The sequence below is a fragment of the Trichomonascus vanleenenianus genome (genome assembly GCF_965637985.1).
Source record: "Trichomonascus vanleenenianus strain CLIB 3782 genome assembly, contig: TRVA0_004S, whole genome shotgun sequence".
NCBI classification, from domain to species: domain Eukaryota; kingdom Fungi; phylum Ascomycota; class Dipodascomycetes; order Dipodascales; family Trichomonascaceae; genus Blastobotrys; species Blastobotrys vanleenenianus.
Genome location: NW_027481883.1, coordinates 91,726 through 117,279, shown reverse-complemented (window position 1 = coordinate 117,279; position 25,554 = coordinate 91,726). Strand labels below are relative to the sequence as shown.

Below are 25,554 nucleotides of genomic sequence, written 5' to 3'. Positions count from 1 at the left end.
CAATTGACTTGGGGGCCAGCCCCCAACCCCCTGTAGCTCTGCTTCGCTGAGATATTGTAGCGATTCATCATGTTCGAGCCCCCAAAGGGTACAATAGCTTGGATGGTGTTCGTAATGTAACAACTTTTCCGTTACACCCGTGTAACGAACTCCCAACGTTGTTACAAATGTCCCGTTACAGCCCAGATCGCAGCGAGGATAATAGCCGTAACATCGTTAATCTGTCTAATCTACATATAATAATACACTATGAGAGAGAGAGAGAGAGTGAGAGAGTGAGAGTGAGGAGGGGGACTAATGAGCAATTGTCCTGAGCACACCCTTGTAGTCGGACTCATTGATCAGACCAAGGTTGATCATGTCGGTCCAGAAAAGCTGCGCTTTTTCAGTGGCATATGCGAGGTAATCAAACTCATCACCCTCATCGACAACCTCGGGCTCCTCCAGGGTGGGACTCTTGTCGCTGGTATTGTCAGAGAAGCGGTATCCCTGCTCCTCGTCTTTTTCCTCGCGCTCCTTCATTTCCTCCGTTTCATCAATGACCGCCTGGACAATGCCCCAAATGCACCAATTGGCGCTGACGGCGGCCCGCCAGTGAAGCGTCTGCCTTAGCAGGAATTCCGTTTGGCGTGTAATTACCTCGTCGTCGAACGAGTCCATGCCGTGTTCGACATAGCTCTGCACGAAGTTCGTCTGATCTTGCGGCGACGGGTACCACTCGTCCCTGCTGTGGTGCGCCTGGTCAGAATGGTAGTCGTAGGTCCACTCGCTGAAGTGGTTGGCGATGTCGTACCCGCGCATGTTGGCCGCGCTGTACTCAAAGTCAATCACCACCAATTGGCGGTGCTCGTGCTGCGGATGCAAGAGCGGCGACCCTGGAGGCGGGGTGAACCGCAGAATGTTGCCGTACTGAGCATCGTTGTGGCAGAACACAAGCTCCTTGCGAACTTCCTCCTCGCCGCCGTACTGCTGTGTGATCCATTTGCGGTACTTGGCGACCATGGCCCGGAAACTGGCAAAGTCCGACTGCAGAATGCGCGCAGTCGCCCCCGGGTCCCGCGCCTCGAGCCTGTTGAGCACAATGGCGGCGCGGTCGAACCAACGGCTGAGGTTCCGCCACACAGCCGGGCCCTGGTCGCGCTCCGAGGCGAGCAGCTCTATGTTGTCATGAAGTTCGCGCATGCGCTTGGCAATCTGCGCCGAGATGTCGGGCTTCCTTAACTCGTGCTTCGTAAGCGCCACGGCGTCCAAGAACTGCTCGAACCGCCCATTGGAGAAGGTGCCCAGCAGCTTGGGGCCGATCTCCTTGCGGGCCAGCCGCTGCAGCACCGACAGCTCGACGTCGCGGTCAATGAGGTGGTCCACCTGCGACCCGTACACCCGGAGCAGCACCTTGGACGGCATCCAGTGGTGGTACGTCTTGCCCGGCGCCAGGAGGTGCTTGGGGTCGCTGGCGAAGGCGGCCTTGATGACCTCCTTGAGGTACGCCGGCGGCTCCACGGCGTAGATGGCGTTGGTCATTGCGCCCGACATGCGCTTGATCTGCAGGTCCGCTGCCATCGCCATGTCGACCCGCTTCCACCGCGTGATCTTAAGCGAGTGGATGAGCCGCAGGATGTCCTGCTTGAAGTACAGAGCCGGCAGCCGGTTGTCCAGGAAGAACTTGACGTGGCGCACGTCGGCAAACTGCCCCGCTTCCTCTCCCTCTGTGCGCTCCGAGGAAGACCCGCCAGTCGCCACGGAAAGTGGCGTCGTCGGGAGGCTGGCGAACGTGACCGCCCCTTGGTTCGACAGCCGTCGTACGGGCTTCTTAGGCTTGGCTGGTGACACTATTTCCCGCGCTACCATTACTCTCTCTCTCTACTGGTTCACAATGTAGTATTTACAGAGACTTCTCTTCTTCTGCTACGAGGCTACAAATCTCAACGTCCCTTTTACAAGCTAAGCTTTACTGGTCACAGAGTGCGTCGTTTTCCCGGCGAAAAAGACAAGATGCGAGGGGGGGAGGTTTGTTGGGAGGCGGCCGACCCATGTGATTTTATACCCTGCAGTGCCATTGTCCGACTATGGCCGGCATCTGGCCATGGCCATGCAGTAATCGGCACCATCTCTGGGATGCACATCGCTTGGCTATATTAAAAACGTCCTGGCCCCTGCGCAGTCGCGTGACGGGTTGAAAAATTATCCGACAGACATTGGCGAGACAGGCGATCGAACATGTTCTCTGATCTTTCTGCGAAGCAGAGCTACGGGGGTCTGGGGACTGGGCCCCAGTTGAAGCAGCGGAGAGATTGGGTCTGCAAGTGGTAAGGCCCCTGCTTTGGCAATGCGCCTGCTGGTATGTTGTAACTACAGTAAGTTGCCGTGTTTCGGTCACAGAAACTTGTTACACCGCTAGAAGGGAACCAACACAACTGCAACAGAAATTTGGTACACTGCAACAGGAGTATGTCATCTAATGCCGTTATTGCGTTGCACCAGGTAATACCGTTATAGCACCACATGTCATGTGGATGTTCCTGGTAATCTCGAAAATAGAATCGTATCTGTAAGTAGTAAAGCAATGGGTTATTAAATCATTTTTGCAAGTGGTAAAGCGTGATAGGCTTAGCTGTACTATGGCCTCTGCAAGTAGTATAGCATGATAGGCTGAGTTATATTGGATCATCTCTGCAAGTTGTAAAGCACGATAGGCACAGTTGATAGGCACAGTTTTATTGGATTACTGCAGGTTGTAAAGCATGATAGGCTCGGTTGCATTGATCACTTCTGCAAGTGGTTAAATAGTAAAGCAAGATGTATATTGGATAATAAATAAAATAAATAAATAAATCTATAATCAAACAGGTCATGAGTCGTAAAAAGCCATGTAGCAATCGCATTCGATATGTAGCAATCGCATGGTAGCACGTAATCAATTCTTCTTAGAATTGGCATTGTAGCCGGCAGCAGCCACGGGATACTGATACATGCCGTAGTAATAAGGATACATCATGGCAGCTCCATCATAGGAATAGTACGGCGGGAAGTACCCAGGCGGCATTGGCGCAGAGTAGAACCCCCCAGCGCCCTCCATGGCAGCATAGAACCCACTGCCGCCCGGCTCAGGTGAGGTCACTGGCTTGGCGGCAGCCTTGGGACGCGGCACAAATGGGCGCGATCCGGTCGGAGGAGCAAGCTTGGCCATCGTGCGAGGCTGTGGAGACTCATCCTCCTTGCCCGCCGAAAAAGTCACTACCGGCTTCGCAGACTCTGATCTTCGCCTGTGAGGAGGAGTGTAGGCCTCGCCCTTCCGTTGGCCCCACAGAGACGTGGCCGAGCTCGCAATGGACTGCGGCGACTGTCGGTAACTGCTCGGAGAAGAGGTCGCCGTTGGCGAGGGCGTAATATAGGGTGATCCGCGGTGGGCCTGGGTCGAAGTATTGTACTGCGGAGAGTACTTTTTCCAAGGCTTTTGCGGTTGCTGAGACGGCTGAGTTTGTTGCTGGAGTCCCTTGCGTGCCGGGATGGGCGTCATTGGAAGTGAACTGTGCCGGGTAGCAATTCGACCGCCGTGGTAGTGCGCAGCACTTACTGCAGGAACTGGTGGCACTGGCGCGGGCTGCTGCTGCTCATACTTGGATGGCAGATTAATAGGTGGAGGGGCAAGCTGAAGCCGTGGCTCACGCGAAACATATCCTCGATAAGCATGATGTTGCACACGATTGTGGCCCCCGTGATGATGATTTTGCTGATGGTTGTGATGATGATGGTGGGATCCTTGATGGTATAGCTCTCGATACTGCACGTGGATAGTCTTGTCCATAAAAATGGTGTGATTCTCTTGCTCCACGGCCTCGGCCGCAGCCTGCTCGCAGCTAAACTTGATGAATGCAAACGACGTGTTTCGCACCAGATCGCCGTACTTTGGATCGTTGTGACGGATAATAAGGTTGCAATCAACGACCTCGCCATGGCGGCCAAACCGCTCTACCAGCATCTCCCGCGTCACTCGCGAGTCGAGTTGGCCGACAAAAATAGACAGCTTATCAATGACATTGTGCTCAGTCGGGCTCTCGAGGTTCTGCGTCCACTCGGCGGACCATGAACTGTCGAGCCGAAGACTGGCATAGGCGCGGATCGCGTCGTCGCGGTACGCGAACTTGGCGAACCAGTTTTTGTTTCGGCGCACGGCGCCCAGCGGCACGGGGCTGTAGACAAGCTCCTCAACCTCTCCAAACTGGCTGAGAAAGTCGCTCACCACCTCTTCGTCGGCAAGGCTCTCTTTGAGCGGCGTGATGTACAGCGTGCGATTGACCTTGGCCGGTTCCACCCGGATGGTACGCCCGTCGAGGGTATTATGCTGCGCGCCGGCCAGCGCAGCCGCCGCATCTTGATCGCTGGTGTACTGGACAAATGCATACGGCCGGTTGACCTGGTCGCGGAGTACCTTGACGAGCGTGATCTCACCCCACTTTTCAAAGTGGTTCTTGACGGAGAGACATAGATGGTCATCTGAATGCGCCGCTGAAAGGCTCGCGACAAACACGCACGAAGAGGGCCTTCCCCGTAACCGCCGAGGCTGTTGGGGAAGCTCAGACGCTAGTTCACTGGCCTCCCTATTTTCAGCATCGTTTGACTCATCATCTTCTTCCTCGTATTCTTCCTCCTCCTGTTCAGATGATGAGGCGCCAAACTCTTCAGACTCGTAATTGCTGCCCTCATAGGGCAAGGCCGAGTCAGAGAGACTCTCCTTGTGATCGTCAATTGATGCTTTTTCTGCGAGTTGAAAATCGTTAGCGACATTGGTAATTTGTAAACAAAGTATGGTCTAACTTACTGTCGCCACTAGTAGACGCGGGGCTGGAACAAGACATTGTAGCTACTGCGATGGGGTGTGTGTATATGTTTAGTAGTAGTAGTGGGATCCTACGAAATAGCCGACTAGCTGGAGAGTGTGGAAATTTCTATAAATGAAACTACGACTGGGGGGCGAGGGGGGAGAGAGAGAAGTAGTCAGGATGGAAACAACCTAGCAGCGAACGGAGCGCTTTATATAATCGAATTAAGCTCCAATGATGGCTCTACTATTGTTGTATTAACAGCATACTCAATTAGGCAAGGATCGCCCGCGTCATCATCGCCGCAACAGCCTAGACGCCCTGGACGAGGGCAGCTGCATTGATAGAGAAGTTCAGGAGCACTGACAAGAGATTAATCAGCTCGTTTAGGCTATACTTCGTCTGGAGCGCGAGCTTGAGTTGATCGGTGGCCGATTTGGCGGCGTGGAGCCGAGATCGGTACCGTTTGAACCTTCTTCGAAGGCGCTTATGCTTTTGCGGGAAGTTCGCCGATACGAACTTGAGCATGCTTTCTTCGTATATGTAGTTAGCCACTTAATAGAATTTCCTGGGGCAATTGCCTCCTTACCGACGTTGTCAATCCTTTCCCAACACAGCCCTGGGGTTAGCATAATCCAGGGGTAGAGTGCACCACGGATCATACTTACTGCTTGCCATGGAGTACTAGTAGTAGCTTGAGGCTGGAGACGTTCTCCTTAATTGCGAAGTAGGTACGCAGGGCCAAATCTTCGACCGAAATTGACACGCATTCTTTGCCCTTTTCGCCGTTTTCGCTCTTTTCGTTCTTTTCTAGAGTGTTAATTGCTGTCTCTAGGTACCTCTCTTTGGATTTCAGCGATTCAATGGCGCTAGGGAGGATATCGCTGTTGAATCTCGCTACTTTATCCAAATGCGACATTTATTTTCATAGTTTCGTTATTTGTTGTGTTTGTCTTTATATAACCGCAATTCATGAAGAAAATGACTGATCATATTGCCGCTCTTTCTTCCCTCGCTTCCCTCGCTCCCTTTCAGAGATATGATAGATTACAAGATACATCACTAGTAGTTTGTGACCCGATTCTTTTGGCCTGCTCTCCCCCCTGAAATTGTAGCCCTCTCATGATCTTATCAAACCCCCACCCCCGGCCTATCGGCAGTGCAGGAGAAAAGGGGTACACATCGAGGCTTGAACAGAACTATGGGGTACGAAAAAATACGTAGACTCGCCTCTGCCAGAGATCTCACGAGTTCCTTTCATGTATAGCTGTACATGTAATTGGTGGCTGTGTCCCCCCCTCCTGAGAAATCGATGCACTCGTTACGGGGATACCAAGAAATCGATGCACCCGGTACACATATCAAATGCAGTAATTGTTACTATTTACAATACAATAAGTTAATGGTTAGTTGATCGCGCTCTTAGCAGTGCTCAACTGCATTTGACGAAACGCCTTGATGCCTTTTTCTCGCAGATGCTCCATGACAAACGACATGCCCTTGCGCGACTGCTGGATGTTCTTCATGAACCGCTTATAGCTCCAGTTCTCAATTTTCTCCCGCACACCCCAGCCAAAGTTGCTTACAAATGATACGTTGTTGTGCGCCCTGGTGCACGTCGCCCGCAGCGAGTCTGCCTGATACACCGTGAACTCGTCCACTTTCAAAACCGCCGTGTGGTCGAGATTGCGAGTCCAACTCTCCATTTTTGCGTTGGTCGGGTCGACAATTGTCGTCTCGAGGACCCATGACTCGGAAATCTTGCCTAGGAAAGGCTTGATGAACGCCGGCAGTCGGCCCTTCTTTCGGATCAGTCGCTCGGTGTGCAGCCGGTTGAACTTGTCAATGTACTGCGAGACGGTATCCGCGGAGGCCACATGAGACGAGAATGGACTAGTACGTGGTTAGCTATGCCTCAATGTTACATAAAACTTGCTCCACTTACTTTGGGTACTTGTTATAGTGCGCCAAACTAGTCGTGGCGAAGTCGTAGCTAGGAAATTTGTTAGCATGCACTCAAAATCGCCAGAACTTTGCACCTCTACTTACTCGTACTGGTGCGTCGAAGTATATGCAAGTACCATCTCTGTCTATTCGCACCCGGGGGATGCCAGAAAGTCGCAAATCACCTTGTCTGGGGGACAAATTTCAAATGAGCATCGGATGATTGGGGGGATTATTTCACAAAAAAATAGTCAGGTTAACTACTTAACCGAGTCTTAACCGTGCCACCGGGGCCCCGTATTTGCGTTCATATCCGAACCCTCGGCCTCCCCCATCAACGAGCAATCTGACACCGGGCTCCATCATCAACGAGCAATCTGCCGCGGGTTGATGCAATAAAGTCGCTATTATTAGAATGGATTTAGAAATAGACAGATTGAATTCCCTTTAAATTAAAGCTCTATGTAGCGTCTATTAGGTTCATCATCTGCAATATCGACCGGCCGCGGCCAAGTGGCGGTAGTTTAGCGTTAATTATACCAACAATATGACTCATCACTGTGCTTGTCCATGACATAAGCGATTGACGTCAAATGACACCGAACGGCTGACCCCGTCCCCTGGATGCTGCTATCTTGGGGTAGTACTCAAGGAGGGGTTATCGGTAGACGACTTTTTAAACCGCCACTGAGGATATCTACAACCATGTCGGTCAAGTTTGCGCCGTTCAAATCTTTTTCAGACGCGGCCTTTTTCAAGGAGTTTGCCGAGCGGAAGCTTACCGAATTGAAGCTGAGCGAGGAGAAGGTCGCCATTCATGGCACCTACGCCGTTCCGCTGCAACCGACCGCATCCCCGAGTATCTCGGTCTCTGGAACCAGCTTTCGCGAGTTTGGCGACACCGTGCTAGAGTCCTTCCCACTGGCGCTCTACGCACCTGGTTCGCTCATGAATTTCAACACAATTGAGTCGTTCAAGCAGCTCGATAAGCTGGAAGCTGTGCGCCAAGAAGGGCTTGCCATTGTGTCGGCGATTAAGAACGGGGCAGCATTGAACAATCCCGCAGTGCTCAATGAGTTCCACGTCATTGCTTTCTCCGACTTGAAGATATACAAGTTCTACTACTGGTTCTGCTTCCCAAGTATAACTACGGAATGGGAAATCGCGGGCCAGCAGCGATCGGTGTCGCCCGAAGAAGCAAATGCACTGATTTTAGCCGTCAAACAGTTTGCTTCTACAGAGAATTACACGCAATGGCCATTTTTTCTGGCCAAGAAAGTCGGCGAGCAGTGGGTTTTGGCCCGGCTGAGCGACCACGAGACGTTCTTTGAAGAAGACGACGAGCGAATTGTAGCATTCCAGGATCCATCGACTATTCCGGGTGTCATGGGCTGGCCCATGAGAAACCTCCTGGCGCTAATCGGCGCGTTATGGAAGGACGCGACTATTTTGTCTATCCGCGACTGTGTACCATCAGATAAGCCGAAGAGCGTGCTGCTCCCTGTGTCGGTGAAAACTGACGTATCCAAGCTCCCACCTTCTGAGATAAAGATTTTAGGATGGGAGCGTAATAGTAACGACAAGCTGTCGCCCAAGATCTCTGACCTGGGGTCTCTCATCGACCCAGTGCAACTAGCCGACCAGGCTGTCGACCTCAATCTCAAACTGATGAAGTGGAGAATTGCACCACAGCTAGACCTGCAGAAAATCAAAGACACTTCGTGTCTTTTGCTAGGCGCTGGAACGCTGGGCAGTTACATTGGTCGAGCCCTTCTCGGGTGGGGCGTGAGAACGATCACTTTTGTTGACAGTGGACGGGTGTCGTATTCGAACCCGGTGCGCCAGCCGCTGTATACGTTTAAAGACTGCCTCAACGGCGGTGTTCCAAAGGCGGAACAAGCGGCCAAAGCGCTCAAGGAGATCTACCCGTCGGTGGACTCCGCTGGCCACACGCTCACGGTCCCTATGGCAGGGCATCCGATTACTAACGAAGAAACGCAGAAACAGGACTATGACAAGCTAATAGAGCTTATTGATGCTCATGACGTGGTATTTTTGTTGATGGACAGCCGCGAGTCGCGGTGGCTGCCGTCTGTCATTGCCAGTGCTCGGCGTAAGCTGGTCATCAACGCTGCTCTGGGATTCGACAGCTACCTAGTAATGAGGCATGGCATGAGCACTCCCAAGAATTTGGCACCTCATCTCGGGTGCTATTTCTGTAACGACGTTGTTGCTCCTATTGACAGCGCGTCAAACCAGACGCTAGACCAGATGTGTACAGTTACCCGTCCCGGAGTTGCAATGCTGGCATCCTCGACGGCCGTGGAGCTTTTGGTGTCTGTTATCCAGCACCCGAAGAAGGGATTGGCTCCTTCTCCGGAGCAGGATGGAGCGGACAGTGAGAATTTGCTGGGCAAGACTCCACACCAGATTCGTGGATTCCTACGGGGATTCGACGTGATGAAGATATGGGGGCCAAGCTATAACGCATGCTCCGCGTGTTCTCCTGCTATTACGCAGGCCTGGATTGATGGCGGATGGCAGTTTGTCAAGCGTGCGCTCAATGAGCCGGGGTATGTTGAGGAGGTTAGCGGCCTTAAACAAATTCAGCAGGATGTTGACAACATGGTAGATGATTTTTCGGAGAGTGATTAACCTCAATTTAGATATTACTTAACGTATTTATAAGGCCTTAATTCGGCTAGACTATACACTTGATTTTTTGAACCGTGACAGAATAAATTGATATTTCATGAATCTATTCCAACGACCTAATTTAGTATATCGATTAAAACCGTTCTATTGTATTTCATTAATCTATTTTCACGAGCTTTTATGAATTGCCGAACATGGTATGGCTGTAGTGTGTGAGCCGCATTTGGCGCGGCGTGGCAAATTTCCCAAAGTGGCCGGCAACCTCAACATGAGGAACACCAACTACACCACCCCTAGACGTGGATCAGATCATGACGGATAGATCGTCTCCCGAGCCCGACGAGATGCATAAACGGAAGGGCTCTGACGTGAGTCTTGAAGACGAACAGGATACTAAGAAAGTCAAGACCGAAGAGGAAGACAATGAGAAGGAAATAGCCGAGACGAACGGCGAGACACCTTCCGAAGCGAAGGATGACCAGGACGACCAGGACGACGACGAAGACGAAGACGAAGACGAAGAGGAGAAGGAAGAAAAGGAAGAAGGCGACGACGAAGAAAACGAGGACGGAAAAAAGAAGGAAGGTGGTGAAGAAGAAGAGGAAGAAGAAGACGAGACGCACGTGCGCAAGTTCGAGTTTGATGGCGTGGAGTACAAATACCGCGAGCGTGCGGCCGCCATTGAAGAAAAGGAAGGGCGCATAGAGTTCCGTGTCGTGAACAACGATAACAGCAAGGAGAGCCTGATGATTCTCACTGGGCTGAAAAATATTTTCCAGAAGCAGCTGCCCAAAATGCCCAAAGAGTACATTGCGCGGCTGGTGTATGACCGCAGCCATCTGTCAATTGCCGTGGTGCGCAAGCCGCTGACAGTGGTTGGAGGTATCACTTACAGGCCGTTCGACTCGCGTAAGTTTGCCGAGATTGTGTTCTGCGCCATCTCGTCGACGGAGCAGGTCCGGGGTTATGGTGCGCACATGATGAATCATCTTAAGGACTACGTCAAAGCGACGAGCCCCATCATGCATTTTCTCACTTACGCCGACAACTACGCCATTGGATACTTCAAGAAGCAAGGGTTCACCAAGGAGATCACGCTTGATAAGTCGATCTGGATGGGGTATATCAAGGATTACGAAGGTGGTACGATCATGCAGTGCACGATGCTGCCCAAAATCCGGTATCTTGACGCTAGCAAGATCTTGCTACTCCAGAAAGCGGCTATTATGCGCAAAATCCGCGAGATCTCCCGGTCGCATATTGTTCATCCAGGCATAAAGAAGTTTAAGGAGAGTAGCGAACCGATTGACCCCATGACGATCCCGGGGCTCAAGGAGGCTGGGTGGACGCCTGAGATGGATGAGCTGGCGCGACGGCCAAAGCGGGGGCCGCACTTTGCCGTGATGCAGCACTTGCTGAGCGAGATGCAGAACCACCCGTCAGCGTGGCCGTTTGCGCAGCCGGTGAACAGGGACGAAGTGCCGGACTATTACGAGGTTATTAAGGAGCCGATGGATCTCGCGACAATGGAGCAAAGACTGGAGGCAGATGTGTACCAGTCGCTGGAGGATTTCCTCAACGATGCGAGATTGGTCTTTAATAACTGTCGGTCGTACAATAACGAGACGACGACTTATTATAAGAACGCTACCAAGCTGGAGAAGTTCCTTTATTCCAAGGTGAAGGAGATTCCGGAATATTCTCATCTAGTGGAGTAACCCCCATCCTCAATTGTCCGAGACTATGGTGAGTTGCGACCTTAATCGGTCTGCCCAAGACGATGGTGGATAGCGAATTGCGAATTGCTTCTACTGCGAAGCCTACCAGGGTACCCATTAAGCGACTCAACTTTCAAGGAATTCTCAGCACTCTCATCTACTGACCAGAAGTACTCCCGCAGTTCATTCCATGCAGGAGATCTACTCAGCCAGTGGTACCAGTTGAATAGCTCCACGCTGCATCTCAGACTACGGTACTGTAGTTGAAAAACTCTCATAGACACCCCATTATTTATTAATTGCCATGTTATGTTTACTGAAAAGGAATATCCCGGATATTCCAGTGCAGTTGGGTTCATCCCCAATTGTACTATGGGTACCATTAGTAGTGGAGTATCAGCCCTCGAGCTCCCCTAGCTCCAATTCGCGGAGGATGTGATTACCAAATGATTATTTGAATGATAAATAGTCTACGACAAGTTTTCCTCAACGACCTGAGATTGTAGCCGGGAAACTACCTCGGCCATTTCCTCATCATTGTAAATCTTGAACCCCTTCTCCTTGGTCACGCTCGACAGCTGTACATTCTTCGCATCGAGCTTCTCCTCCATGACCTGCCGCAGCACCTTGAGCACCAGAATCTCCGCCTCTGCCATCGTCAACGACGCATGGTACTCGTTCTGAAGCTCCGCCTGCGCTCCCTCGCTGCCGCTGCCAATTGCCTTGGCGTCGTATCGATAGAAAGTGCCCGTTGGCTCGGTGTGATACAGCTGTGGGCCGTTCTCGTCAATGCCCGCAATCAACAACGCCACGCCAAACGGTCGGGACATCATCCGCTCCTCACCGTCAGCACCCTCACCGAACCGCAGCGCCAGATCGCACACAGACTGCGTGATGGACTCTACTTTTATCGGCTCGTCGAACTGGAAGTTGTGGTTCACCGCCTCGACTCTGGCATGGTCGATCATTGTTCGGGCATCCGCAGTCAGACCAGACATGGCGCATCCTACGTGGCGCTCAATCTCGACAATCTTTTCAATGGACGAGGACTCGAGCAAGGACGAGGTCACCCGCTTCTCCACCCCGAGAATGACGCCCTCTGAGGTCGCAACACCAATTGCGGTGGACCCAAGCTGAACTTCGTTAGCCAAACCCCAATTACCGTCAATGTGGACCTACCTTGATGGCCTCCAGAGAGTACTCTACCTGGAACAGTCGTCCCTCTGGCGAGAAGGTGCTCACGCCTCTGTCGTATTCGCTTCGTGTAAGGAACATCTTCTAGTGGTTGTGGTTTGTGTGTGTGTCGGTGGTGGCGATCAAATCACCAAAAAAGACCCAAAAGACACCCCCCAAACGATGGAGCAGCGGTACGCGGTGCGAGAGGAGGTGAGTGACCCTATCTTACTATTACGAGAGTGTTTTTTGGTAAATATGTGACAGGATGGCTAATAAATATAGGTTGTCCGCGTTTCGCGGGTAAGGCATGAGGAGAGACCGGATGAGGACAGGTCCTTCCGCGTGTCGCTGAGCGGGACGTCCGTGTCTACGCTCGCGTGTAAAGTCGCGACACTCCCTAAGTACGCCTACGCGCCTCAGAGGTTCCGGCAGCACGTGCCACTCGAAAAGCTCGACGTCAAGTCGCAGGAGGCTATCGTTATGGAGGATTTGCTGTACGTCATGATGGGGTGCGAAGGGCATTACGTACGGTTCAGCGACTCGTACGACCCGACCATCCAGTTCGACCGGCTCAAGGGCCCCGAGTTTCGCATATCGAAAAGCCTCGATCCGAGTCTGAAGGATCTGGCCCGGTCAATTGTCGATACGACGCGGTATAGCCTCGCATTGAAGGCGTTCATTGACAGCCAGAGCAGAGACGGGTTTGGACTGGTAAATCAGGCTATGTGTGCGAGTATTCGTAAACTGCTCAACGATTATGGACTGCTTGTAGCGCAATTGGAGCGGCAGGTGTTCTACAACAAGAACTTCACGCTTCACACTATGAATGTACAACTAGGGTCGATTGCTACTTTATTAAGACACTGCTACGATCTCGCCCAGATCGTGCTAAAAGAGAATGATAGAAAGAGCGAGCAGGCGGCAAACATGTTTAGCGACTTTGACAAGGTTTTGGAGAACTTGAAGGACGGCAAAGACCTGAACGAGCTGGGCATGGCTGTTTCGTCAACCCGTTCCGCAGTGTGCAAAGGCGGCTCTCTGCTGAGGATACTTGCCGAAAGGCTGAATACACACTCGGGAGACATTCAAGCTCGCAAGTTCCTCGAACAGCTGTTGTGGGACGCGTCGAAACCGTATCTCCGCATGTTCAACCTGTGGATCCACCGGGGCATTATTGACGACCCTCACGACGAGTTCCTCATCCAGGAGCTCAAAAGCTCGAAAAGAGATCCCCGTAACAACCAGGCGCAGAAGCAGGGCAAGTATACGGACGAGTACTGGGAGAAGCGGTACACCATCCGCAAGGACGACCTGCCGTTGCAACTGTCGAGCCCGGAGATTTACGAAAAGGTCCTGCTCGCCGGAAAGTACCTCAACGTCGTACGGGAGTGTAGTGGTCATGATGCTGGCACGGACATTGAGGAGCAGTTTGATTCAATCGAAGATACCCGCATTGTGCTGAGTCTCAACTCGGCGTATCACCACGCCAACAGCTCGTTATTAAGCTTGCTTATCAAGACCCACGAGCTTCCGGCACGTCTACGGTCGCTCAAACACTACTTCTTCCTCGACCGCGCAGACTTCTTCATCAGCTTTATGGACATTGCCGAGAAGGAATTGTGCAAAAGTTCGCGTAAGGCGTCGATCACGAAACTGCAGTACCTGCTCGACATGTCCCTGCGCCAGCCAGGAAGCATCTCGGCGACCGACCCCTTCAAAGACGAGGTACAGGTCGACCTGACCCACACCAGCGTTACAGACTACCTGCTCAAGATTGTGAATGTCAGCGGTATGGACCCCAACGATGCGCTAGGACTCGGGTCGAACTCGAACCCGGAGATCGTAGAGAAGATGATCGCCGCTGCCAAGGCGACGGGGTCTGCGTCTGGATCGGACAAGAAGCAGTCATCCAAGCATTTCTCGGCGGCAATGGGCTTGCAACTGGACTTTGCTATTCCGTTCCCGCTATCGCTGGTGTTGTCACGTAAGACAATTCTGCGCTACCAGCTCTTGTTCCGTCATCTGGTAGAGCTCAAGAACATTGAGCGCACCTTCAACAACTCGTGGTGCGACACTATGAAATCGCCGGCGTGGCGCCACCAGAGCGAGATCGCCCGCCTTAACGCGTGGAAACGCAAGGCCACGAACCTGCGGGTACGGATGCTGCTGTTTGTCCAACAGGTGCTTTATTTCTGCACGATGGAAGTCATTGAGCCCAACTGGAGTAAGCTTGAGACGAGCCTCGAGCGCGCAAAAACAGTTGACTCGCTCATTGAGCAGCATGTATACTACCTTGACACTTGCATGAAGGAGTGTATGCTGACTAACCAGAAACTTTTGAAACTCCAGGCGAAGCTGTTCATGGCCTGCCGCATGTTTGGCGAGTTCCTGCTCCAGCGGTCCAAGACGCTAATTCAGATAGATCCCACTGCGCTGCCGGAACGAGAGCGCCATACGGTTAAGCGGGTGGTTGACAAGAACGGTGAACAGCTTTCTCCAGAGGAGCTGCTGACATGGCTCGAGTCGACGTTGCAGCAGTACGAAAACAGCTTTGACCACCATTTGAAGGTTCTCATGGAGGCTATTAATTACTTTGCTGCTACTGAGACTACGGTTCTTTTGAGTCTTGGCGCTCTGTTGGAAGTTTGTATGTGATATTTATTACTCCACAATGTTGGACATGTACAGATAGTAATGAAACTTTTGCGACGCATGGGGAGTTCGAAAGGCTAACCTAACGGTTCAATTGAACCGAGGTTTAAGATCAATTGAATGGTACTAAATGTTGTAAATATCCAATCTGTCTCAGAAATTGTGCTAAAGAATTCTTTGAATCAGGAACTAACAGCTAACCAGGCTTTTTTTGAATTGCAATCCTCAACTAGAATAGCTCAATTCTTCAAAACGAACTTGCAATACCTAATGCCGGAGTCCGCTCGTACTGTACTATGTACCCCGGATTCAATGTTTCGGTATTGTAGCTATTATTAAGATCGAAAATATTTTCAGGTCCCTCCAATTGTTCTATAAACCTAAAAACGCAGTACACTACAAATATCTTCCAGAACTACTTGTACCCGTGTACTGAATGAACTGTTATCACTTATATCGCGGAGTACGCATAGAGCTGTTACCTATATGCCTCAGATAATGCATAGGCATGTTACTAGACTTAATGGGTAGGGGACATCCAGCACGGACCCCCCATTATCCATCCAATATTTACTTAGTTGTTCAAAGATAGAAGTGAGTTTATTGAAACTAATGATACAATACTTGATAAGTGATGAAGCCTCATACGTTCGATGCAGAGCGTCGCTAGGTAGGGGGGTTTAAGGGGCTAGCCCCCCAAAGAAGTCCAACCAACAGGTACGGTCCAAGTGAGACCTTAAATCTCACCATGCTTCACGGACCTTTAGTGCCAATGCTATTTGAACTACCAAAACCAGTATATTGAATGTAACAAAATACTCACCTTCAAGGTGCCAATGGGCGCAGGGACTGTAAAAACAGTAGAAATCAGTCATAGCATAGTGTTTCGGAGAGAAGTGCCCCCGGCACGCGGCTGAGGGGCCCGAGTACACCTCCTCCGCTGCACCTAACCGACTCGGTTTCGCTTTTTTTTTCAAAACACCCTTCCTCTACCGTCTACTCGCTTATTGAAGAACTAACCAATGGTTGAATTCATTGACGGGGCCAAGATTGCCAAGTAAGTCCTGCTGCCTGCAATTCTGCCGACTGGGCAAGCTAACCGTGTGTAGAAACGTCCGGGAGGACCTGAATGCGCGAATCAAGGCTATCCAGGAAAAGACCCCTCGGTTTGTGCCTTACCTGACCATCATCCAGGTCGGTGAGCGGCCAGATTCGTCTACCTATGTGCGAATGAAGTGCAAGGCCGCCGAGGAGGCCGGAATCACATGCAAGGTGGTCAACTTTAATGAGTCTGTGCCGGAGGAGACGGTGTACCAGGAGATCCAGTCGCTCAACGAGAACCCGAGCGTCCACGGCATTCTTGTGCAATTGCCTCTTCCAGCGCATATTAATGAGACGCGGATCACCAATGCCGTCGCCTGCGAAAAGGACGTGGACGGGTTCGGCCCCCAGAACGTCGGCGACCTTGCCAAGAAGGGCGGCAACCCATTGTTCCTGCCCTGCACTCCAAAGGGCATTATGTACCTGCTCAAGGAGTCCAATGTCGAGATTGCCGGCAAGAACGCCGTCGTCCTGGGCCGATCCGACATTGTGGGCACCCCCGTCGCTTCGCTGCTGCGAAACGCCGATGCGACGGTCACCGTCGTTCACTCGAAGACCCCCAACGTGCCGGAGATTGTCAAGCAGGCCGACATTGTAGTTGCTGCGATTGGCCAGCCCGCATTCGTCAAGGGCGAGTGGCTCAAACCTGGCGCTGTGGTCATTGATGTGGGCACCAACTACATCAAAGACGCTACCCGGAAGAATGGCCAGCGACTCGTCGGCGATGTGGACTTCAAGTCCGCGTGCGAGGTCGTTTCTAAGATCACCCCTGTTCCAGGTGGTGTGGGCCCGATGACCGTGGCCATGCTCCTTTCCAATGTGTTCGAGGCCGCCCAGCGGTGCTTTGAGGCCCATCGAAAGCGGGGCATTACTGCGCTGCCGGTTGAGCTCCAGACCCCAGTGCCGTCCGACATTGCCATCTCGCGAGCCCAGCGACCAAAGAACGTTAGCGATGTCGCTGCTGAATGCGGTATCCTGCCGAGCGAGCTGGAGATGTACGGCAACGTTAAGGCCAAGGTCAAGCTCTCGTTGCTCGACCGACTCTCCCATCGAAAGAGCGGTAAGTATGTGCTTGTCACTGGCATTACCCCGACTCCGCTGGGCGAGGGCAAGTCTACTACTACCATGGGCCTCGCCCAGGCCCTGGGCGCCCACCTGGGCAAGGTAGCGTTCGCCAACGTGCGACAGCCATCCATGGGCCCGACTTTCGGCATCAAGGGCGGTGCTGCGGGCGGCGGCTACTCCCAAGTCATTCCGATGGACGAGTTCAACATGCACCTGACCGGCGATATCCACGCCATTGGTGCCGCTAACAATTTGCTGGCGGCCGCCCTGGAGACCCGAATGTTCCACGAGGCCACCCAGAAGGACGGTCCGCTCTACCGACGACTGGTTCCAGCTAAGAAGGGCGAGCGAAAGTTCAGCCCGACCATGCTCAAGCGGCTCAACAAGCTGGGCATCACCAAGACGAACCCGGACGACCTCACCCCGGAGGAGATCACCAAGTTCGCGCGACTCGACGTCGATCCAGAGACGATCACCTGGAAGCGAGTGCTCGATGTTAACGACCGGCACTTGCGAGGTGTCACCGTGGGCACTGCTCCAACCGAAAAGGGCCACACGCGAGAGACTGGCTTCGACATTACCGTCGCCAGTGAGTGCATGGCTATCCTTGCTCTGGCCAATGGCATGGATGATATGCGGCAGAAGCTGGGCAACATTGTTGTTGCCTCCTCCAAGGCCGGCGAGCCCATCACCTGTGACGATCTGTTCGCCGGTGGTGCGCTTACTGCCATCATGAAGGATGCCATCAAGCCAAACCTCATGCAAACACTCGAGGGCACGCCGGTGTTTGTCCACGCCGGTCCGTTCGCCAACATCTCCATTGGTGCTTCTTCGGTTCTGGCCGACAAGATGGCGCTCAAGCTCGCTGGTACCGAAGAGGACGAAGACGAGCAGGAGACCGCTGGCTACGTAGTTACCGAGGCCGGATTCGACTTCACCATGGGCGGTGAGCGATTCTTCAACATCAAGTGCCGATCCTCAGGCCTTGTTCCGGATGTCGTCGTCATTGTCGCTACTGTGCGAGCCCTCAAGTCCCACGGCGGCGGCCCAGAAGTCAAGCCGGGCGTTCCGCTGCCAGAGGCGTACCTCAAGGAGGACGTCGATATGCTGCGACGGGGCTGCTCCAACCTGGCCAAGCACATTAGCAACGCCAAGCAGTTTGGCCTTCCAGTGGTTGTCGCCATTAACACCTTCGAGACCGATACTCCGGCCGAGCACGCCGTCATCCGAGAGGAGGCCATCAAGGCGGGCGCCGAGGATGCCATTGTCGCCAGCCACTGGGCCCAGGGTGGCCTGGGTGCCGTCGATCTCGCCAAGGGCGTTGTCAAGGCCGCCAACTCTCCGAACCGAGACTTCAAGTTCCTGTACCCGACTGACCAGGGTCTCGGCATTGAGGGCACTCTGCGAGAGGTGGCTACCAAGATGTACAACGCTACGGGCGTCGAGTTCTCGGACATTGCAAAGCAGAAGATCGAGACCTATACCAAGCAGGGCTTCTCCAATCTGCCTGTGTGCATCGCTAAGACGCAGTACTCCATCTCTGACAACCCAGAGCTCAAGGGTGCGCCAGAAAACTGGGGCAACCTCAAGGTGCGAGACCTCAAGGTCGGTCCGGGCTACATCATGGCCCTTGCCGGCACTATTCAGACCATTCCTGGTTTGTCAACCCACTGCGGTTTCATGAACGTCGAGGTTAACGAAGACGGCGAGATTGACGGTCTTTTCTAACCGATTTTTGTAATATTTTATTGTCTTTTTTACGAAGTTATGTACGCGTGTATTCAACAGTTACACAGAATAAGAGTTTACGATCCATTCCAGTTAACGGATGACACTATCCGCTTTACCTCCTACACAGGTTCCCACCGCTTCGCGCTACGTAGGTAACTATCCGCTATCTGATGATAGATAGATCACTTATCAGTGTTATATTGTATCATTTTCAATAAATCTACGGGATTCTGTCTTTGAAAACTAAGCCAATTGGAATCTAGCGGAAGACGGTATCCGCTATGCGGTGATAGAACTGGTATAGTGCCCTACTAGACGATAAATGTTGATGGTATGGTACCACAATAAATTTATTGAATTGACCCAACCTATTGAGGTATTTCATTAGAGAGACTCTCAGAGACATAACCAATGTAATAGTTCATTGATTGACCCAGGAAACTACCGTAGTCAATAGTATTTTCATGTGCTTAATATCGTGTGCTCCATTGCTCCGGTCTCAAATCGGACTTCGGTAGATCTCTTTGTGAATCCGACTTAGAGGTCCGAGTAGTACTACTCGGTAAATCATGTCATCCCAGTACATATCGAAGATGTTGATGTGGGGCTACATGTGTCTGTCGATAACGCCGGTCGACTATAGGAGTCCGCTGGCCTGCAGGTGCTATCAGTATTACGTATGGCGTGAGCGGAGACCTGTACTTGTATGGGGGCTGAAGCGGGGGCGATGACGGGCTGTCGGCATGAGTGCCGAGAAACGGACGGAGAACCAATTGCCCGGCATTTATGTGGTCTCGAGTTGAAGGAATACATAAATACAGGCCCTTGGTCCAGAAATGTGCTGTGGAGGAGCAGCTTCATATAGGACTCAGAAATCGCCGCATAAACGCAAGACTATCCCGATTCCAGTAGTTGTAGTTCCAGCAGTGAAAAAGATATCGATTCGTGAGGAACTCGTTGCAATGGCTCCAGAAAAGTACGAGCACCTGCCAACGGTCGAGGCCCAGCCTGCGTGGGCCGAGGGCGAGCGACCAGCCCGTTCAGCCACGCGAAAGGTCGCCCGAGGAATTCTGTACGCGGTGACCTTAATGCTCTTGGGGTACCATGCCATCAGACTCCTCGGGCTTTCGGTGCCCTTCATGAAGGGATGCCACCAGGGCGACCACCACAAACACCATGGCAAAATCCCTCTTAAGCCGGTTCCTACCGATGGTATCTGCGTGAACCCGCCGGTCATTGAGCCTCCTAAGGATGATTCTGTGTATCCAATTGCATACATTAAGAGCGAGGAGTACCGGGCTATTTCCGCTGAGAAGTTCTCTGGTGCCCTCCGAGTGCCAACTGTGTCGACCGAGGATCTGGGCCAGCCCGGCGAGGACCCAGCATGGGACGTGTTTGGCGAGTTCCACAGCTACCTCGAGGAAAAGTTCCCACTGGTCCACTCCAAGCTCAAGAAGGAGACTATCAACAAGTTCGGCCTTCTGTTCACCTGGGAGGGCAAGGACAGCTCTGCCAAGCCGATCGTGCTCATGGCCCACCAGGACGTCGTCCCAGTGCCAGAGGAGACCGAGCACGAGTGGAACTACCCGCCATTCAGCGGCCACTTCGACGGGCGAGTCATCTGGGGCCGGGGTGCCGTCGATGACAAGAACCCGCTTGTGTCTATCCTCGAGTCTATTGAGCTTCTCCTCGAGAAGGACTTTGTGCCAAAGCGGCCAGTCATTTTGGCTTTCGGCTACGACGAAGAGAGCGGTGGTGTGCACGGTGCTGGCGCTCTGGCTGCCGAGCTCGAGAGCCGGTACGGCCCAGACTCTGTCCACGCTGTTGTTGATGAGGGCGGCTCTGGCGTGTTGCGGGTAAAGGGCACCGATGTTGCACTCGTGGCGGTTGGCGAGAAGGGTCGATACCCAGCCGAGATCACTCTGTACACTGCTGGTGGCCACGGATCCATTCCTCCGCCACACACTGGCATCGGCATTGCTGCTGAGCTTGTCCAGGTCATTGAGAACAGCCCGTATACCCCGCGACTGACTCCACGAAACCCACTCCTTGCGGCACTGCAGTGTCTCGCTGTTCACTCCGACAACATGTCTCCACAGGAGCGACAGCTGCTGCTCAATGTCGACAAATCGGAGGCGGCCAACGCCGCCGTCATCGACCAGCTCAAGGACATCCACCCAATGGTTCTGTACAACATGCAGACCTCGCAGGCTGTCAATGTCTTCCACGCCGGTGTCAAGATCAATGCCCTGCCAGAGAAGGTCACCATCCGAGTTGACCAGCGAATCGCCGTGGAGGAAACGATTGAGAGCATTATTGAGAAGCTCCTTGGCAACATCAAGCAGGTTGCTAATAACCACGGTCTCGGTGTCAAGTACAATGGCAAGACCATTGTCGAGACCCAGCACGAGGGCCAGTTCTTCGAGCTCACTGAAGTCGGACCAACCCTTCCGCCATCTCCGGTGGCGCCAATTGGGACCGAGGCCTGGAACGAGTTTGCTGGCTCTGTTCGATACATCTTTGAGGAGTTCAGTGGTCCGCTGCTTGATCTCGACGCCGTTTTGAAGCGAGGTGAGACCAAATTCCAGCAGGCGCACAACCTTGTCGTCGCCCCATTCCTCATGACTGGCAACACTGACACGCGATACTTCTGGAACCTGTCGAAGAATATCTACCGGTTCACTCCACAGCGAATAGAGGATGACCCAGGCTTCCACACGGTCAACGAGCACATCTCAATTGAAGCCCACCTTGAGACAGTCGCTTTCTACTACTTGTACCTTCAGAATATCTAACCCTCAATTAACTATATCCATAGCTCTAATCAATTACTATTTGTTACGCTTTGTCCCCCATACCATAGGTGAATCTTGTCTGTTTCATGGATGAACCCCATATGTGGTCTACCTATGCATCAACTACCGTACCTAGGTAATATATATCAGTGGGATATATCACCAATGCCAATAGGCAAGAATGGTTGTTTATAAATTTGAGCCCATTTACAATCTTGAGCTTCGACTGTTGGACAAGTATACTAAACAGCCGGAGAGCGTGGAGTATAGAACCAGTCAGGGATGGTGGGGATTCCCGGCGTACCGTGTTGGATGGGACCCCAAGCATTGGAGCGATGCGTTAATGAGCACTGTCCGAGGGTCTGAAACGAAGCAACTGCTGGATAAAGTGCCGGTAGAAGCATTGCCTCTGCTGTCGTGGTTAAATTTGGTTTTGAGGACGCGTGATGGCAACAGGGATGCGGGGCGTGCCATCTACCGTGAGTTGAGACCGGCGCTCACTAAGCACGCCAATAACCAGCTTGCTCTAATCAATATAGCCGCTCTCAGGAGCAATTGGTCAGCGGAAGAAACCACTGACAGGGTGTATAGTCTTGTTAGTGCATATGAAGAGCACATTCCCAGGAGAGTATTCTCTATGCCGTGCTACATGGCTTTTCTCGCTTTATATTGCAGATTCCCCGAGGATTGGAGTGAGTTTGTCCCCAATTGCAACGTTATTACCTGTGAGGACGAGAATATATCGTTTCGAGAGGCTACCGAAGTTGCCTACGAGCTAAAGCGATACATGGTCGACTATCCGTTTGAACAGCCCAAGCGATCTAGCCTATTCTCGACAAAGCAATCCAAGCTTAGACACTATTAAAAACAAATCTTTGAAAAAACAAACAAACTACCAGTAGTACCGGTAGTACAGTATTAGCAATTATCAATTCCAGGCACTTGTTCATTCGTAAATAGATTATTTGTAGAAAGATCAATGCATATAGAGCCAAGGTTTGCTACGAATTACCGGTTTTCATCAAATCAAGTATTCATCCTAACGAATTCATTAAATTCTTGTAAATTCATTTATGTTATAAAGCGAATTCATGATATGCCGGTGAAACTTTCATCATTCTAATGAATGATCTGTAGTGAATTCTTCATTCATCCTAGCAATCTACGCGCTTACTTCAAGAATTGTAGCAGACCCACATGGAGAATAGCGTAAAATGACGGACAAAATAATATCAACATATGTACAAAAGGCTATTTACAGATCTAGGAATAGTGGGCAGATCACTTTTTATCACTGGCCTCTTTGATGGGATCCGATACGTCTTGCACCTTCGAGTACTCTTCGCGCAGCTGCTTCTGCAACTCGTACTCCGCCGATCTCTGCTTCTGCTGCTCGGTCTGCTTCTTCTCCTCTCGCAGCCTGACTCGCTCGCGGTCTTTGATGGGTCCCTGGTGCAGCGCCTACAGGTGTTAAACAGATTCATATTAGACCTACATAGCTAAACATACCTCTCGCTCCTCGGCCTGGATGATGTGCACAGCGAACACAGTCACTGCAGAGAGCGCTGTAGTAACCGCGAAAGTAATCTTGGCCGCTCGGGACATGTTTTATCTCTCTATAATGTCGTCGAAAGTTTGAGTATATGCATGATGTGAGATTTGGGACATGATCGGGCTTCGCTTCGCCAAACGATCCAACCCCCCCGCGCAGCGGAGCCACGGGCAGTCTGGGGGGCCAGCCCCTCAGTAGCTTCCCCGAGCTCATCATCCTCTACAGAGTGTGTCTTCGAGTTAGTCCTGGCTCAATCAGTCCTTTCGGTGACCCACCCCACCGCCGGAACTCCCCGTTATCGGGCCTCAGCCGTCAGCGGCGCATGCCTATCATTGAACTCTCTCTATAGCCGGCATTGCCAGATTCAAACTAGGTAGATACTATCGCTACAACTATTATTAAAGCCGCAATCATATCTTTGTGGCGTATCTACCGGGCGTACATTGTCATAGCGCGAGGCACAGAGATTGCGGGTGTAGTGGTGCATACGGCTCCCTACCGACATAAAACAACACTTGATTTCGGGCGATATCATTGGACCGTGTGCGGAGGGAACGCTGTCTATCGGTGAGCCATTCGATAAACCACCCAGAAACCATCGCCGGAAAGCGTAGCCCATCAAAGAACCACGGACCAGTCCTCTTTCAATACATATAGAAGAGAAGAAGAGTAGTATATATATTTTATATATACAACGCTCCCCCCTCGTCGTTTCCCATTCCGCCGAAGAGTACCCGGTGGGTGTCCAGCCGCCATGCAGATTGGAAATGACAACAACGCGGACCCCAGCATCATGAGCAGGCGGCCGTCGACACCGTCTCCGTCGTCGTCGTCGTCTGGACAATACCACTACTTCCAGCACCAGCAGCTGGCCCAGCAGGCGTTTGAGCGCCAGGTGCAAGGGGCGGCGCAAATGACGGAGCCCATAGGCATCCCCGCGCGCAATGGCGGCAGCTCGAGCGAGCTGGCGAGCGCTGCGAGCTCGGCCACGACGACGGGCCATTCCAGCTACATCAAGCTGCCACAGATCCAGACGAACCAGCTGCGATACCCGTTCTCGGCGTCGGCGACGACCTCGTCGTACTTCTCGCCGACTTCGGCGTCGCGCCTGGCGCCGCACACCAACGAGCCGTCCTCGGTCGCGTCCTCGTACAAGAGCGCGGCGCCACCTTACTACGAGGACCCACAGCAGCAGCAGCAGCAGCACTCGTTCGAGTCGAGTGGCGCAGCGTTCCCGCCCTCGTCGTTCCCGAGCGACCACAGCCACTCGATGCCCATCCAGCCGCGCACGTCGCTGCTGACCACGAAGCTTAGCGCCCAGTCCCACGAGGGCCACCACGAGCCAATGGCCGTAGACGACGCGCCCGCTGCCGGATTTCAGTTCCCGAATGCCCCGCCGACGCATCAATTACACAAGGCGATGACCCTGCCGGACCCGCTAGCAGCGAGGCGGTCCAGCGTCACCTACGCAGGGAGCTACTCGAGTGACCCGCGACATTTCAGCACATCTCAGCCGTCGAGCCTCCAGTCGCACCGGTTCATGCCGCGCCCAGCGTCGGCCACTACTAACCTTACCTTGGCCGAGCCTGCGGCGCCAACAGCGTCGGGCGAAGCCGCCACTAACATTACCAATGCGAATCCAGCCAACTCGACGACGACCACCACCACTTCAGGCGGGTCCAATGCTCCTAGTAGTGGTGGTGTTGGTGGTGAGCACTTAGACATTGCCAACCACCCCGTGGCGGACGTAATTGTCATGCTCACGGCGCTGCTCCAGAAGATTGTACAGACAAACGACGCCATCCAACCGCAGCAGTATCCACTTCCATCGGACGATGGGAACGAGGAAGCGTTCACGGCCAATGTGCTCGCGTTCCACGGGCGCAATGTGCCGGCAATCAGCCTGCATGCGTACTTATCGCGCATTCTAAAGTACTGTCCGACGACGAACGAGGTGTTTATCTCGTTGCTGGTGTACTTTGACCGTATTGCCCAGCGGGCAGCGGCCGCGGCGGCTCACGGAGAGGGCTCAGCAGGGACGCCAGCCACGAACTACCCGCTGTTTGTCATAGACAGCTATAACATCCACCGACTCATCATTGCCGGGGTTACAGTGGCGTCCAAGTTCTTTTCCGACGTGTTTTATAAGAACTCGCGGTATGCCAAAGTCGGGGGTCTGCCTGTGGACGAATTGAACCATCTCGAGCTGCAGTTTCTACTCCTGACAGACTTCCGGTTGATGATTTCGGTCGAGGAGCTTCAGCGGTACGGGGATCTTCTTTTACGGTTCTGGCAAAAGGAGCAGGGGTAAATGCATTGGGGTCCTTTAGAGACGACTATGACGA

The 25,554-nt window shown here is 52.6% G+C and overlaps 11 protein-coding genes across 11 annotated transcripts; 6 read left to right on the top strand and 5 right to left on the bottom strand.

Annotated features, from left to right (window-relative positions):
- Positions 1-294: 294 nt before the first annotated feature.
- On the bottom strand, positions 295-1,848 carry CKI1 (bifunctional choline kinase/ethanolamine kinase CKI1; the record flags this gene model as incomplete). The annotated part of the gene is made up of 1 exon (XM_076682647.1): positions 295-1,848. One exon carries the CDS (start codon positions 1,846-1,848, stop codon positions 295-297), a length of 1,554 nt encoding a protein of 517 aa, XP_076543009.1.
- A 1,066-nt stretch (positions 1,849-2,914) lies between these two features.
- Positions 2,915-4,856, bottom strand: RIM4 (Rim4p; the record flags this gene model as incomplete). The annotated part of the gene is made up of 2 exons (XM_076682646.1): positions 2,915-4,758; positions 4,820-4,856. 2 exons carry the CDS (start codon positions 4,854-4,856, stop codon positions 2,915-2,917), a joined length of 1,881 nt encoding a protein of 626 aa, XP_076543008.1.
- A 1,370-nt stretch (positions 4,857-6,226) lies between these two features.
- UPS1 (Ups1p) lies at positions 6,227-6,904 on the bottom strand (the record flags this gene model as incomplete). Its single annotated transcript, XM_076682645.1, has 3 exons — positions 6,227-6,713; positions 6,766-6,813; positions 6,870-6,904. 3 exons carry the CDS (start codon positions 6,902-6,904, stop codon positions 6,227-6,229), a joined length of 570 nt encoding a protein of 189 aa, XP_076543007.1.
- Positions 6,905-7,469: 565 nt separating this feature from the next.
- On the top strand, positions 7,470-9,419 carry ATG7 (Atg7p; the record flags this gene model as incomplete). Its single annotated transcript, XM_076682644.1, has 1 exon — positions 7,470-9,419. One exon carries the CDS (start codon positions 7,470-7,472, stop codon positions 9,417-9,419), a length of 1,950 nt encoding a protein of 649 aa, XP_076543006.1.
- Positions 9,420-9,730: 311 nt separating this feature from the next.
- Positions 9,731-11,137, top strand: GCN5 (histone acetyltransferase GCN5; the record flags this gene model as incomplete). The annotated part of the gene is made up of 1 exon (XM_076682643.1): positions 9,731-11,137. One exon carries the CDS (start codon positions 9,731-9,733, stop codon positions 11,135-11,137), a length of 1,407 nt encoding a protein of 468 aa, XP_076543005.1.
- Positions 11,138-11,607: 470 nt separating this feature from the next.
- Positions 11,608-12,412, bottom strand: PUP2 (proteasome core particle subunit alpha 5; the record flags this gene model as incomplete). The annotated part of the gene is made up of 2 exons (XM_076682642.1): positions 11,608-12,270; positions 12,317-12,412. The coding sequence occupies 2 exons, from the start codon at positions 12,410-12,412 to the stop codon at positions 11,608-11,610; spliced, it is 759 nt and encodes a 252-aa protein (XP_076543004.1).
- Positions 12,413-12,493: 81 nt separating this feature from the next.
- Positions 12,494-14,968, top strand: SPC97 (gamma-tubulin-complex subunit SPC97; the record flags this gene model as incomplete). Its single annotated transcript, XM_076682641.1, has 2 exons — positions 12,494-12,523; positions 12,596-14,968. The coding sequence occupies 2 exons, from the start codon at positions 12,494-12,496 to the stop codon at positions 14,966-14,968; spliced, it is 2,403 nt and encodes an 800-aa protein (XP_076543003.1).
- Positions 14,969-15,987: 1,019 nt separating this feature from the next.
- On the top strand, positions 15,988-18,859 carry ADE3 (C-1-tetrahydrofolate synthase; the record flags this gene model as incomplete). Its single annotated transcript, XM_076682640.1, has 2 exons — positions 15,988-16,022; positions 16,075-18,859. 2 exons carry the CDS (start codon positions 15,988-15,990, stop codon positions 18,857-18,859), a joined length of 2,820 nt encoding a protein of 939 aa, XP_076543002.1.
- A 965-nt stretch (positions 18,860-19,824) lies between these two features.
- On the top strand, positions 19,825-21,657 carry CPS1 (M20 family metallopeptidase; the record flags this gene model as incomplete). Its single annotated transcript, XM_076682639.1, has 1 exon — positions 19,825-21,657. The coding sequence occupies one exon, from the start codon at positions 19,825-19,827 to the stop codon at positions 21,655-21,657; it is 1,833 nt and encodes a 610-aa protein (XP_076543001.1).
- Positions 21,658-22,938: 1,281 nt separating this feature from the next.
- On the bottom strand, positions 22,939-23,262 carry PET117 (Pet117p; the record flags this gene model as incomplete). Its single annotated transcript, XM_076682638.1, has 2 exons — positions 22,939-23,118; positions 23,167-23,262. 2 exons carry the CDS (start codon positions 23,260-23,262, stop codon positions 22,939-22,941), a joined length of 276 nt encoding a protein of 91 aa, XP_076543000.1.
- A 701-nt stretch (positions 23,263-23,963) lies between these two features.
- TRVA0_004S00936 (PHO85 cyclin family protein) lies at positions 23,964-25,520 on the top strand (the record flags this gene model as incomplete). Its single annotated transcript, XM_076682637.1, has 1 exon — positions 23,964-25,520. The coding sequence occupies one exon, from the start codon at positions 23,964-23,966 to the stop codon at positions 25,518-25,520; it is 1,557 nt and encodes a 518-aa protein (XP_076542999.1).
- Positions 25,521-25,554: the final 34 nt, after the last annotated feature.